This window comes from Portunus trituberculatus, chromosome 44 (assembly GCF_017591435.1).
Source record: "Portunus trituberculatus isolate SZX2019 chromosome 44, ASM1759143v1, whole genome shotgun sequence".
Taxonomy (NCBI): domain Eukaryota; kingdom Metazoa; phylum Arthropoda; class Malacostraca; order Decapoda; family Portunidae; genus Portunus; species Portunus trituberculatus.
In genome coordinates, this window is record NC_059298.1 from 15,066,559 (window position 1) to 15,079,058 (window position 12,500).

General features: G+C 38.3%; 2 protein-coding genes across 6 annotated transcripts in view; both read right to left on the bottom strand.

Annotated features, from left to right (window-relative positions):
- Nucleotides 1-5,786, bottom strand: part of LOC123519038 (ADP-ribosylation factor GTPase-activating protein 1-like) — a 56,487-nt gene extending 50,701 nt beyond the window's left edge. For all 5 annotated transcript variants that reach the window (XM_045280175.1, XM_045280176.1, XM_045280173.1 and 2 more), the window contains exon 1: nt 5,648-5,786. In XM_045280175.1, the coding sequence (XP_045136110.1) occupies nt 5,648-5,707 (60 nt within the window). In that variant the 5' untranslated portion in view covers nt 5,708-5,786. The remainder of the gene's footprint in view (nt 1-5,647) is intronic.
- Nucleotides 5,787-6,859: 1,073 nt separating this feature from the next.
- Nucleotides 6,860-11,984, bottom strand: LOC123519040. The gene is made up of 7 exons (XM_045280178.1): nt 11,834-11,984; nt 11,015-11,198; nt 10,512-10,697; nt 9,930-10,056; nt 9,044-9,182; nt 8,645-8,738; nt 6,860-8,285 (listed from the first exon to the last, which is right to left on the bottom strand). The coding sequence occupies exons 1-7, from the start codon at nt 11,839-11,841 to the stop codon at nt 8,166-8,168; spliced, it is 858 nt and encodes a 285-aa protein (XP_045136113.1). The 5' UTR covers nt 11,842-11,984; the 3' UTR covers nt 6,860-8,165.
- Nucleotides 11,985-12,500: the final 516 nt, after the last annotated feature.

Here is a 12,500-nt window from a genome sequence, read left to right on the forward strand (position 1 = left end):
CCCTCATATATAGAAAATGTCAGAAACTTTCAAACTCCAACTCCCCTCATGACTTCTCACATCTGGCCAAAAACATCTCCAGCAACTTTACTTTTTCATCTTTCCCTCCTTTATTTCATCCTGATGGCACCACAGCCATCTCATCTGTCTCTAAAGTAGAGATGTACCGATACCAAAATTTTGGCCGATTCTGATAGCGATACCGATACCACCTAATTGGGCCAATTCCGATACTACTACCGATACCGATACTACTACTTATAGTGATTACTGCACTGGATACCAGGATGAGTTGGTGGACAGCGAGCGTTATCAGATGGGAGGCTTTGTTTTGGGGGATGCTGTAAGTCCTTCTGAGAATGTTTTGAAGCCATTTGCAAAGGTAAATTACTCAGTAATTGGAATGAATATCTTCTCAGTCTTCTGATTCTTGTCAGTTATTTTAAATTCTTACTTCTTACTCCTTTAGCGACCATTTGGTCTTGTGCATTTTCATTATTAATTTTATTGACGATATTTTGGCGATCAAAAATATTTTTTAAATTATTAAAATTGTAAAACAGACACAAAATATTAGCAAAAGAAACTCATTTTGTTGTGTATGTTTCTCTTTATTAAATCTGACATCCTTTGATATTAATTCATTAGACATTAGTTGACCAATTCAGAAAAATGAGCTTTCACCTAATCTTTTCAATTAAATAGAAAAAGTTTAGTTTATTCTAAATTTCTAGTGTATTGCTATGATCTTAAATAATTAATATGCAACAAATTATACACAATGCACATGATTACAAAACAGAATCGTTACTTTCTTAGTTATGGAATTTTTACATCCTTAGGTTAACACAAGTAACTCAAAAATTAAACTTGCATTAAAATTAATATACATATATAATTCGAGCTTCCACCTATTCCAGTATGATATCTTGGAAAAGGCTAGCACTAGCACTGTTAATTATAAATCAAATAAGAATATGCTGTTATTTACAATAATGCAAAATGCCTAACTATATATATATATATATATATATATATATATATATATATATATATATATATATATATATATATATATATATATATATATATATATATATATATATATATATATATATATATATATATATATATATATATATATATATATATATATACCAAATCATTTTGTTGGATTCTCAATATCTGAAGTTTGACATTCTTAGATTATAGTTAAAAAAAAACATAAGCTTTTCACCTGTGTGAACTTCGTGTGGGTGGAGGAGCAGCGTCTGACTGAAAGACAGTGAGAATGCGTGGTGACTCATGACTGACTGTGTGACAGGATGCCAGAGTTCAGCCTATACACGTTTCATACACGTCCAATTTAGAGGTTGTGGCTTAATACCACAGAAAGCAGTATTCTATGACATATGGTAATCACCACGGAAACTTAATACGCTGTATTATATTAATTTGGTGTCATCAATATCTTATATCGAATATATCACTAAGTAGTAAATTCCTTTTAGGTATCGCAATTATTGGCATAAAATAAGCCGATACCGATACCCAAAAAATGAGCCGATATCGCCGATTCCGATACCGATACAGATGCATCGGTACATCTCTACTCTAAAGCTTAACTCTTCTCTAAAACCTTTGCTAACAACTCCACCATAGATGATTCTGGACTTGTCCCTCCCTCTCCTCCTCCCTCTGACTATTTCATACCTACGATTAAAGTTCTTTGTAATAATGTTTTCCATGCCCTTGCTGGCTTAAACCCTTAGAAGGCTTATGGACCTGATGGGGTCCCTCCTATTGTTATCAAAAACTGCTTCCGTGCTTGCACCTTGCCTGGCCAAACTCTTTCAACTATGCCTATCGACTACTACCTTTCCTTCTTGCTGGGAATTTGCCTACATTCAGCCTGTTCCTAAAAAGGGTGACCATTCTAATCACTTAAACTACCATCCTATACTTTTAATCTCTTGCTTGTCTAAAGTTTATGAATGTATCATCAATAGGAAGATTCTTAAACATGTCACTTCTGTCACTTCACAATCTTCTATCTGATCACCAGTATGGCTTACATCAAGGTTACTCTACTGGTGATCTTATGGCTTTCCTTACCAAGTCTTGGTCATCCTCTTTTAGAGATTTTGGTGAAACTTTTGCTGTTGTGTTAGACACATCAAAAGCTTTTGATAGAGTCTGGCACAAAGCTTTGATTTCAAAATTGTCCTCCTACAGCTTATATCCTTCTCTCTGCAACTTTATCTCAAGTTTCCTTTCTGACCGCTCTATTGCAGCCGTGGTAGACGGCCACTGTTCTTCTACATCTATTAACAGTGGTGTTCCTCAGGGTTCTGTCCTATAACCCACTCTCTTTCTATTATTCATTAATGACCTTCTTAACCAAACTTCTTGCCCTATCCACTCCTACGCTGATGATACCACCCTACATCTTTCCACATCCTTTCAGAGACGACCAACCCTTCTGGAAGTCAACAGATCATGCAGAGATGCTGCAGAATGCCTGACTTCTGATCTTTCTAAGATTTCTGATTGGGGCAGAGAAAACTTAGTAGTTTTCAATGCCTCAAAAACTCAATTCCTCCATCTATCAACTCAACACAACCTTCCAGACAACTATCCCCTCTTCTTCAATGACACTTAACTGTCTCCCTCTTCCACATTGAATATCCTTGGTCTGTCCTTTACTCATAATCTTAACTGGAAACTTCACATCTCATCTCTTGCTAAAACAGCTTCTATGAAGTTAGGCATTTTGCAGCGTCTCCACCATTTTTTTCAACCCTCCAACTGCTAACTCTGTACAAGGGCCTTATTGGCCTTATCTGTCCTTGTGAGGAGTACTCCTTGCATGTTTGGGGGAGGGGGCATTCCACTCATACAACTTTATTAGATAGGGTGAAATCAAAAGCTTTTCGTCTTATCAGCTCCCCTCCTCTGACTAACTGTATTCCGCCTCTTTCTTACTGCTAAAATGTTGCATCTCTTTCTATCTTTTATTGCTATTTTCATGCTAACTCACCTGGTTAGCCACCCTTAGCTCCCAGACCAAAAAAATACAACGAAGAGTAGGAAAAAGGTAGCTAGGAAAATGGGTACGCCAGTCAACTTTAGATGTAGATTACTGGATGATTGTAACAAACTGTGAGTGGACTGGAATGTGTACCCATTGAAACTGTTCAGAAATGCAGGATATATTATTATGCAGCAAACAGTAGCACATGTGTGTATGCATTTTACTCCACAAAGTCGTACAGAATGTCGCCTAAATGACTATGAAGGGCTGATTTGAAGGATGGCAGCGAGTTCAGAGCAACAACATGGTCAGGCAAAGAATTCCATAAACGGACACACCGAAATGAGAAAAATCGAGATCTAAGATCCACTGAACTGTACTGGTGAGCTAATTTAAAACAGTGTCCATGAGTATGTGCATGTGGTGTTGTGATGAATAAATCTTTGGGAGAGGTAGAACACTCAGAGTGGAAGATCTTCCAGTACTTTATTATGTCAGCACGAGTAAGGCGTCCACGTACAGAGTAGAGGTCAAGAGCTAACAAACGCTCTTTGTAGGACAGTCCAGTCATTCCGTCTATGTGTCGAGTCCACGACCTCTGAACACTTTCTAGCATCTTTAGGTCTCCAAGATAACATGTGTTCCATAGGCATGAACAGTATTCTAGTAGTGGTCTTACATGTGTAATAAACAGATTTAGCATAAAATTCTGTGATCTACAAATAGTTGCTTTTAGTAAATTTGCTGCCAGACCTGCAGCCTTGTTAACTGTAGTTTTTATGTGCATGTGGAAGTGTAAAGAAGTGTCAACCAGTACACCAAGATCCTTGTGGGCATTAACCTTTTGTATATCTGTACTATTGAGTGAGTAGGTGTTATATGGGCCTATGTCTTGCTCAGGAAAAGTGCCTCTGTTGAATCTCAGTGTGGCACACTTATCAATATTTAAAGAAAGCCCCCAGGAGTTTGATATTCTGTATATAGAGTTGATATCACGTTGGCAGTTAGATATGTCAACAACTGTGTGGGTGTGCGGTAAGTTACGAATGGGCAGATAAATCTTTAGATCGTCAGCAAATATTTTGCAATCACTCTTTATGTAAGATGGTAAGATAATAAAAAGTAAAGGACCGAGAACTGAACCCTGAGGTACTCCACTGGGGATTAACCTGTGACTGCTTGGGACGCCTGTAACTGAAACAGACATTGTTCGCTGAGTGAGGAAGTCTTTGATCCACTGTAGGAGAACACCAGAGATGCCAAGACAGGAAAGTTTTTGTAGGAGAATAGTGTGGTTGACAACATCAAATGCTTTAGAAAAATCAAACAGAATTAAGTCTACTGTATATCCACTGTCTAGCCATGATGTGATAGAGTTGTAAGTAAGCAGTAGTTGGTCCTCAGTTGATCTTCCACTCCTGAAGCCAAACTGGTCTGTAGATAAAATGCCATTACTATTGAGACATTCTGTAAGACCGTCAACCACTATGCGTTCAAGAGTCTTGCAACACATTGATGTTAGGCTTATTGGTCTATAGTTTAACGGCTGATGGCGGGAGCCTTTTTTGAAAATAGGGGTGATTTGAGATACTTTCCACTTCCTAGGAAGTATGCCTGTTGACATTGACTTCTTAAAAATAAGAAAGAGTGGAAAAGTTAGATTTGCTCTACTGATCTTGCTAACTGCATACCTCCCGTCCACCTGCGGCCTCACTGTACAACACTTTTTATATCAAGAATTAACCAGTACTCTCAATCATTTATACCTTTCACTGGTAAACTCTGGAACTCCCTACCTGCTTCTGTATTTCCATCTTCCTACGACTTAACTTCTTTTAAGAGAGAGGTGTCGAGACATTTGTCCCTGAATTTTGGATGACTCTTTTGACCTTTTAGGGAACCTGCAGTTCCAGTGGGCCTTTTTTCTCTAACATTTTGTTGCCCTTGGCACCATTCCCTCTTGCATAAAAAGAAAAGTCTAGGGTCTGCAGTGGTCAGCCTGGCTCTGTTCCAGTGTGCCTATAAAGGAATTGGATGTGTCTCAGCATAACATAATGCTGTAATTAAGCATGGACTTTATGCCACAGGCTGAAGAGATACACACTGTCCAGGGTAACTGTTACTTCCTGGCTCACTGCTTTATTTTCCTGCTAAATCAGTTGATAATGTATATTAAAAGAAAATAACTATCAATGCTGCTATGTGAAATTCATATATCATAGGTTAGGTTAGGAAATCAGATTCACCAATTTTTGTTCCCTTCACTCCAGCCTCTGGATTGACACCAGATGTAACACTTGTAATCATCATGTTGGACTCTCTATGGTCCTCTCCTCTGCACTGTGATTGTCTTCAGGTGGCTCTAATTTGCATCAATCAACCTCTTGGATGTATGTGAGAATTTCCGGCCACTTTTATGTAGGAGGATGTAGCAGTGAGTGATGGGGGGGGGGGGACTCGCCAAGGCAAGGGATCAGGTCCAGACCCCTGGGGGCCTGGTGCAGGGGTTACCACACCAGTCTGCCCTGAGTGGCCTTGACCCGGAGGCCGCGACCCACTTCTTATATAATTGTTCCTCCCTTATATTCATACTTCGATTGAGTGTTTACTTACGCTATTCTCATCTCTCGGTTTGATTTCCGCCAAGGCTCGCCTCGTCCTGGGACTGGCCATGTTCCCTAGCCGCAACACTCACCGCCAGACTGCCAACAGCCAACACAGATTGTTTACTGACAGCTGAACATTCAAGCGAGCGTCAATATATCCTCTGCTCGTCACACTGTTCTCGTGTGCCATTATTCCTATAGTAAGAAAAAATAAAAAAAACTTTACTTAAAATTTCTTAAAGTCATCATATTTAATTCGTAATGCCAGATAGAGTTCTGAGTATCTTTAGCTTTGTAAATACGATAGGTATTGATTATATACGATACGTCATCACCAACAAAAACATTAATTTTCTTCAATATTAAATATTCAACATAAATAATTTATGTTTTATTTAAAGTGTATTATTTCCTTACATGATCGAGTTTACCTGCTATCAATAGTGAGCAACATTAAAACAGGTCGAATATAAAGAACAGCTGATCACGAACCGCCAATTTTGAAATGTGTCAGTAGATACATCTCTGCAATAATCCATTCTGAAGATAAAGATAATAACAATCCTACATATCTAACTTTGCATTTACAACTCTACATGTTTATATGGTACATGAGCAGCTTCCAAATATCATTTACCTATGTCTGTAGCATATATATGGGAGTGCAAACATGACACTTAAGCAGAGCATCCCTAAAGACATAAGACAAGGTACAGGTAGCTGCCATATCAAGGTAGCCATAAGTGGTATCATATTTTGTCATGCATAGAATTGCTAATCCAGACCCCTTAATTATGATTTCCCTTTAACGATTCACAAGGAAGAAATACATATCTTCTCTTTCCTGATTGCAGCTTTCATAATTCAAATAATAATTGCATGTAGCTAGATAAGTAATGGTCATGAAAGACAGCCTAGTATAGTGGTATTTTGCTTGAAATGTTTCCCTTTTCATCTAGATATGCACAATTTAACACAAAACACCTCATTCATGTGTCAAGACACTGAATGACCGTGGCTTTGTTACTACGTTTAATATATTTGAGCGTAAAACAAGATTAGGTATAAATGCATGGTCCCTAATTCTATACATTACTTCCTTTAACCCTCCTCTAATGAAAAGTTACTTCATCTTTGAAATTCCTTTCTTTCAGTTCATACTGTCTGCCAGTCAAGAGTTGTATACAAGACTTTAAATACTTGGATAATGATACAATAATTTCTTACAAGATGCATTTAAAGAAATGGTATTAATACAAAATATATAGTTATTTCTTTACAGTGTTATTCCAGTTGATCATAACAGGAAAAATCATTAGCTTTGAAATCACAAAGAATCAGACGGTACTTTACAAACTTAAAGAACAGGATTTCCTGTCAGTATACTAGCCAAGGTAGAAACACTGGTAGAAATGTTCATTGCACAAAGTGGTTACTTTTAAAGGAGTGATGGCCATAGCTATATCAAGTATATTGTCTGCATTTTAGAGATGTTGTGCAGGAACATTTTCACTCTTCCTTGTGAAAAGTTATCATTGTGTAAATCTACAGTTTTAACAATAATGACTAAAAGCCATCGGCATGTCCAATATGTTTAACAAAAATATAACATAAACTAATGATGTTTTAAAGACAGTCATAAAGGCTGAAAGACACAAAATCATATCACAAGAAATTATTACATAATAAAAGACAACATAACAAAGGTCATTGCAGTAAAAAATCTCATCATGAACAACATCACATGATATCACAAGGTCATGAGGTAATTTACCTTTTTGAGCCAAGTCATGCTTCCCTGTGAGGCATCATGAAATACTGAAAAATCTATCTGAAGGTGGCAATAAAGTGCCCAAGACAAGCCATCACCAGAGACTGAAACTTGGCAGGACACTCGAGTAAACAAGAAAGTTCAACAAGTCACCAAAGAAGACAAGACAAACATAAAGGCCCCACCACAACAACACCATATAAGTAGTACTTCAGATCACATAACAAAGATTTGTGCATTAAAAATAGGTACTCACTTAGACAAGAACCAAAAAACATAAATAATGAGTGAAAACAAGTACGTACTTCAATTAAGATAACAAAACAAAGACTAGTGCATTAAAAGATGGTGATTTGAATGGCATAACATATTACAACAAACAACCGCATTAAAAGATAGCAAGACAAGATAAGATTCACTGTATCAAAACATGGTAATTTGAACATTCCAACATATAACAACAGACAATTACACTAAAAAATGGTATAACAAAAATTTTTACTATAAAAAGATGTCAACCATAAAACTTTACCACTCTTAAGAGACTTTCATAATAAAAAGAAAGGATGGATGGAAGGCCAGTTAGTTGTCAAAATGGGCCACTGAATGAAACCTTCACTCAGAAAAAGAAATCTATGCCATCCACTGCCTTCTGAAAACTGGACCTGAAAACCAAACACAGATTCTCCAGCTTAGTTACTATTATTCAATGTACAATAAGCAAACCCCGATGTAAAGATAATATTTCAGCAAGCTATAGCTTCAGTTTCTTCTTTTTGGTCTGTTTGGTAGGTCTATCTGCAGCCTGCTGAATTTCTTGGATCTTGGCTCTCTGTAACATCTCTCTTTTTTGCTTCTCTTCCTCTATCTCTTCCTGCAGAGGGAGATCTTTTGTCAGTCAAATGTAATGCATACACATATTCACACTCAACATCTTACCACATAATATTCTTTTTTTCTATGACTGATTCCTTTAATTTATGCTTTCTTAATAACATAATCTTGAAGTGTTTTATATGGACAACTGTCATAATATGTTACATCTTGAAGATTAATATTATTAATCTTCAAGATGTAACAGAAGTTTCTATAGATACTATTAGAAGTGAAAGTACAGGTTACCATATTCTACGTGGAAAATAACATGCATTTTGAGGTGTTGTTTAGCCATTAGGTAAAATTCAAGCATGGCAGGGCAACAGATACAATAGCCTGGCCAGTCAGGCAGCTCACCTCTGTTGATCTTTTGGTGGGAGTAACAGTCGGTGTGGGCCCTTTTACTTCTGTGTCTCCTGACTTCTCTACCTCTTCTGGAATGATCCTTGAGCTGGAAAAACATAGGTAATCTATATTACAATTTCTACTTGTATAGAGCTATTTCAAATATAAATCTATGTATTTTCCCACTAGCCAACTTGTTCATTTTTTCAAGTTTGCCCACTCCCATCATCACAAACCATAAGTGTACAGAACTTAATATCTGGTGATATGATAATGATGATGATTATGTGATGATGATGATGATGATGATGATGATGATAATAGTGATGATGATGACAATGGTAATGGTGATGGTGATGATGGTGATGATGATGATAATGACTTATGGTATAAAATCTCAATCAGAATCACCCGTGTGCAGCAAGGTGTTTCATGATGGTGGGAGAGGACTCCAGGTGGTCTTGCAGGACACTCCAGGCTCCCCCGACCACCACCGCCTCCACACTCTTATCCAGCCTCACTTCTTTCTTCTTTGGGGACTTCACAAGTTCTGGAATATACAGCATATTCCATCAAAACTTGAGGTCATGGATACCCAAATTCATCCCATGTTTCCTGTTTGTCACTAAGAAATTTCTTCACTTTTATAACTGTACACCAAAGCAGATTTCCTCATCATATAACAGTCTTTCTTTTAAAATGCTACCTGGCAAAAATCAAATATAAAGAAGAAAGACAAAAGAAAAAGAAAGTTATACAAAACCACATTGTGGGATAGGGTGCACAATGCAAAATACAAGAAAATGCATGGTTATTTGTATTCTTTTCTTATATTATCACTTTTCCATTCCTTTCCTTTCTTGAGTACTAAACACTGTGTGAAGGTGTAGTTGTATGACAAGTAAATATAGGATACACTTTGGGTCTAAAGCAGCACAAAGATGATCCAGACACACCCTCTCTGCACATGACTGAACAAATACTGGCAGTGTCATAGTGTGGAATACTTCCTAGTGCCATCACTACCACAGTAAGAAGAATAAAGTTTTGCTACCATGAGATGTACAATTTGACAAAAACATTGACATGTAAATTGTATGACAGAATACAAGTGTGTTGTGCCACAAATCATAACATGCTTATACTAATGAATACATATCTATATCTCCAAATATGTCTCTTCTCCTTACTTGCATTGGTAGGATGCAGAGTGTTTTGATGCTTATAAGAATGACAAGTTTCTGCTGAACATACAGTAAAGTTTACAACAATCATTAAATATATCTTTTCTACTTACTGCTGTTGTCAGGAAGCAGGTCCTTAAGCTGGCGTGCCTTTACCTCCACCTCTGCCGTCAGCTGCCTCACTCTCTGTGATAAGCTGTGCATCTGCACCATCAGAGGTAACACCCAGTGTTGCTGAAACTGTAAGACTTAACCTGAAGTAAGAATGAATGCAAGCTTACCAGAGAGAGAGAGAGAGAGAGAGAGAGAGAGAGAGAGAGAGAGAGAGAGAGAGAGAGAGAGAGAGAGAGAGAGAGAGAGAGAGAGAGAGTACATCCAGCCTCACACATTACAGCTTCATTTCCAAGACTGTAAATTGATTTGCCACAACACAAGAAGGATGTGACTTCCTGGCAATTTCATATAAATTCAGACATCACTAAAGAGAACTAGTGCCTCAAATGTCAGCTAACAAATTTAACACTAGGATTATGTGATTATCTAATATCTATACATGTACTTATAGAAACTTATACTATATGATTTCTAGTTGAAAGGCTAACATATAGGTAAATTTTGTTTTAATGCAACTTCACAGGCCCACAAATTATCACACAATCCCAAACCAATGTGACAAATGAAGCATGTCAACATACCAACTCATCACACAGACGCTTCATGTCAAACTCCCATCTGTAGGCCAAGTCCATGAGTGTTGAGGAGACATGTAACACCACCTGCTCCCTTCCCTGCCAGTGAGCTTTCACACTCATCTGGCCCAGGTCCTGCAGCACAAGACTGGACAGCTTCTGCACCTCTGCCTCAATGCAAGATGCCCACTCCTAAACATACACAAAGAAATAATGTCCAGTCAGTCATATGAGTAATTATCAAAGAAGTAGTCATTGCTCTCTTTCTTTTACCATTAATGAAATAAACTAAATAAAACCTGGAACATACATGTAAGAATTTAAATGTGGAAAAAGGTACCATAAGTTACACATAATTCACTAAAAATCAATTTCATAGAACACAGGATGCTATTTAAACAATAAAATTGGAACCATCTAGTCTGTATTGAAGTTCTTACTATAATATCATAAAAGTACATAAAACTTTTCCAAATTTTGTTGGAAGGCACTTTAACCGACATCCTCACCTCTGCCTTGTCCTGGATGGATGAAGCAGACCTGGCCTCTCCCCAGAGTGCACACCCATCAGTCAGCACCACCCAGTAACCTCTCTCATCTACACTCCACTTGCACATCCACTCTGGGCCCAGTTTTGGTACTGCTCTCCACTTGGCCTCTTCCACTGGCCTCCATGATACCAAACTCTGTTCACTGGAAAATTGCCATATATTCAAATGCAAAATTCGGCACTGTCCCCGAGAAACCGTCCCGCGCGCTCGCCTTGATTCCCGGCTCCCACTTCGGAGCTCCTCCATCCAGGTGATTTGACGTCACATATATGAAGCCACCCTATTGGTTAGAGAGAGAGAGAGAGAGAGAGAGAGAGAGAGAGAGAGAGAGAGAGAGAGAGAATACGGTAACGAATAAAGCAGCGTTTCTCAACCTTTTTACACTTGTGCAACCCTTAGAATACATGACATGTCTCAAGGAACCCCTGCGCAAAAAACAAAATGACATACCATATATTTATAATTTTATGTGACGTCAAATCAGCTGGGTGGAGGAGCTGCGAAGGGGGAGCCGGGAATCGAGGCGAGCGCGCGGTACAGTTTCTCAGGGACAGTGCCCAAAATTCTTCATGACCAGTAAATAATACAAAATTAAGCAACTTTGGTATCCTCTGCCTCCCCGTGATTGCCAGACGATCCCTGGTATCCTCTGCCCCCGTGGATTGCCAGACGATCAATGCCTCTGTGCACTTCATGTTCGTTAGCAAGGATAATTAATGCTGGGAATACATAAGTGTGGAAAACAAAATACATCAATGACCTCACCCCTTGCCTTACCTTGACATGGGATGTTCAAGGCGACTGTCACCGCGCCACGCCAAGTGTTTGTTGACGTCGCTTAGGTTCCGGATCCTCTGTGACTCGTCAGACGCCACATGTAAAGTGTATTAGCTTTGATGCTTGCTTAAACTAATTAACCAACTAAACTAACTGATGAAATAAATTGAGTAATTTCAAAACACCGGAGAGCAAGAGCAGAAACGTACAGTTATCATATGCATACGTATAAAGGCGCGGTTCACAGGTGTCAATTTGTGACTGCTATTCCAAGTCGCTAGAAGTATCGACTGACCCCTTCTAGTCGGAAAACGTCACATAGCGACTTAAAAGTATCGACTTGGCGCCTTGGTGGTAAGTAAATGTAAACAAACAGCTACCCGCCAAGATGTCTTCCTCCAGTGACGATGCTGAAGCGGTGGTTGGCTTAACAGAAAAGAAAATGCCTGTGAATACGTCACTGGCTAAGTAGAAGAAAAGAAAGGAGTGTCTACCACACACTAATCTTAGGAAGACAATGTACAATTGCCATCAAATTAAATCCTGACAAGTCTTCAATCCTCACCTCCAACAACACCCTGCATTGAGGGAAACAGTTCTTAGAGTGGCAGCTATTTCGTCGAACGACGATTTGCGCAAGCTTTATTTTGTTACTGTATAATACATT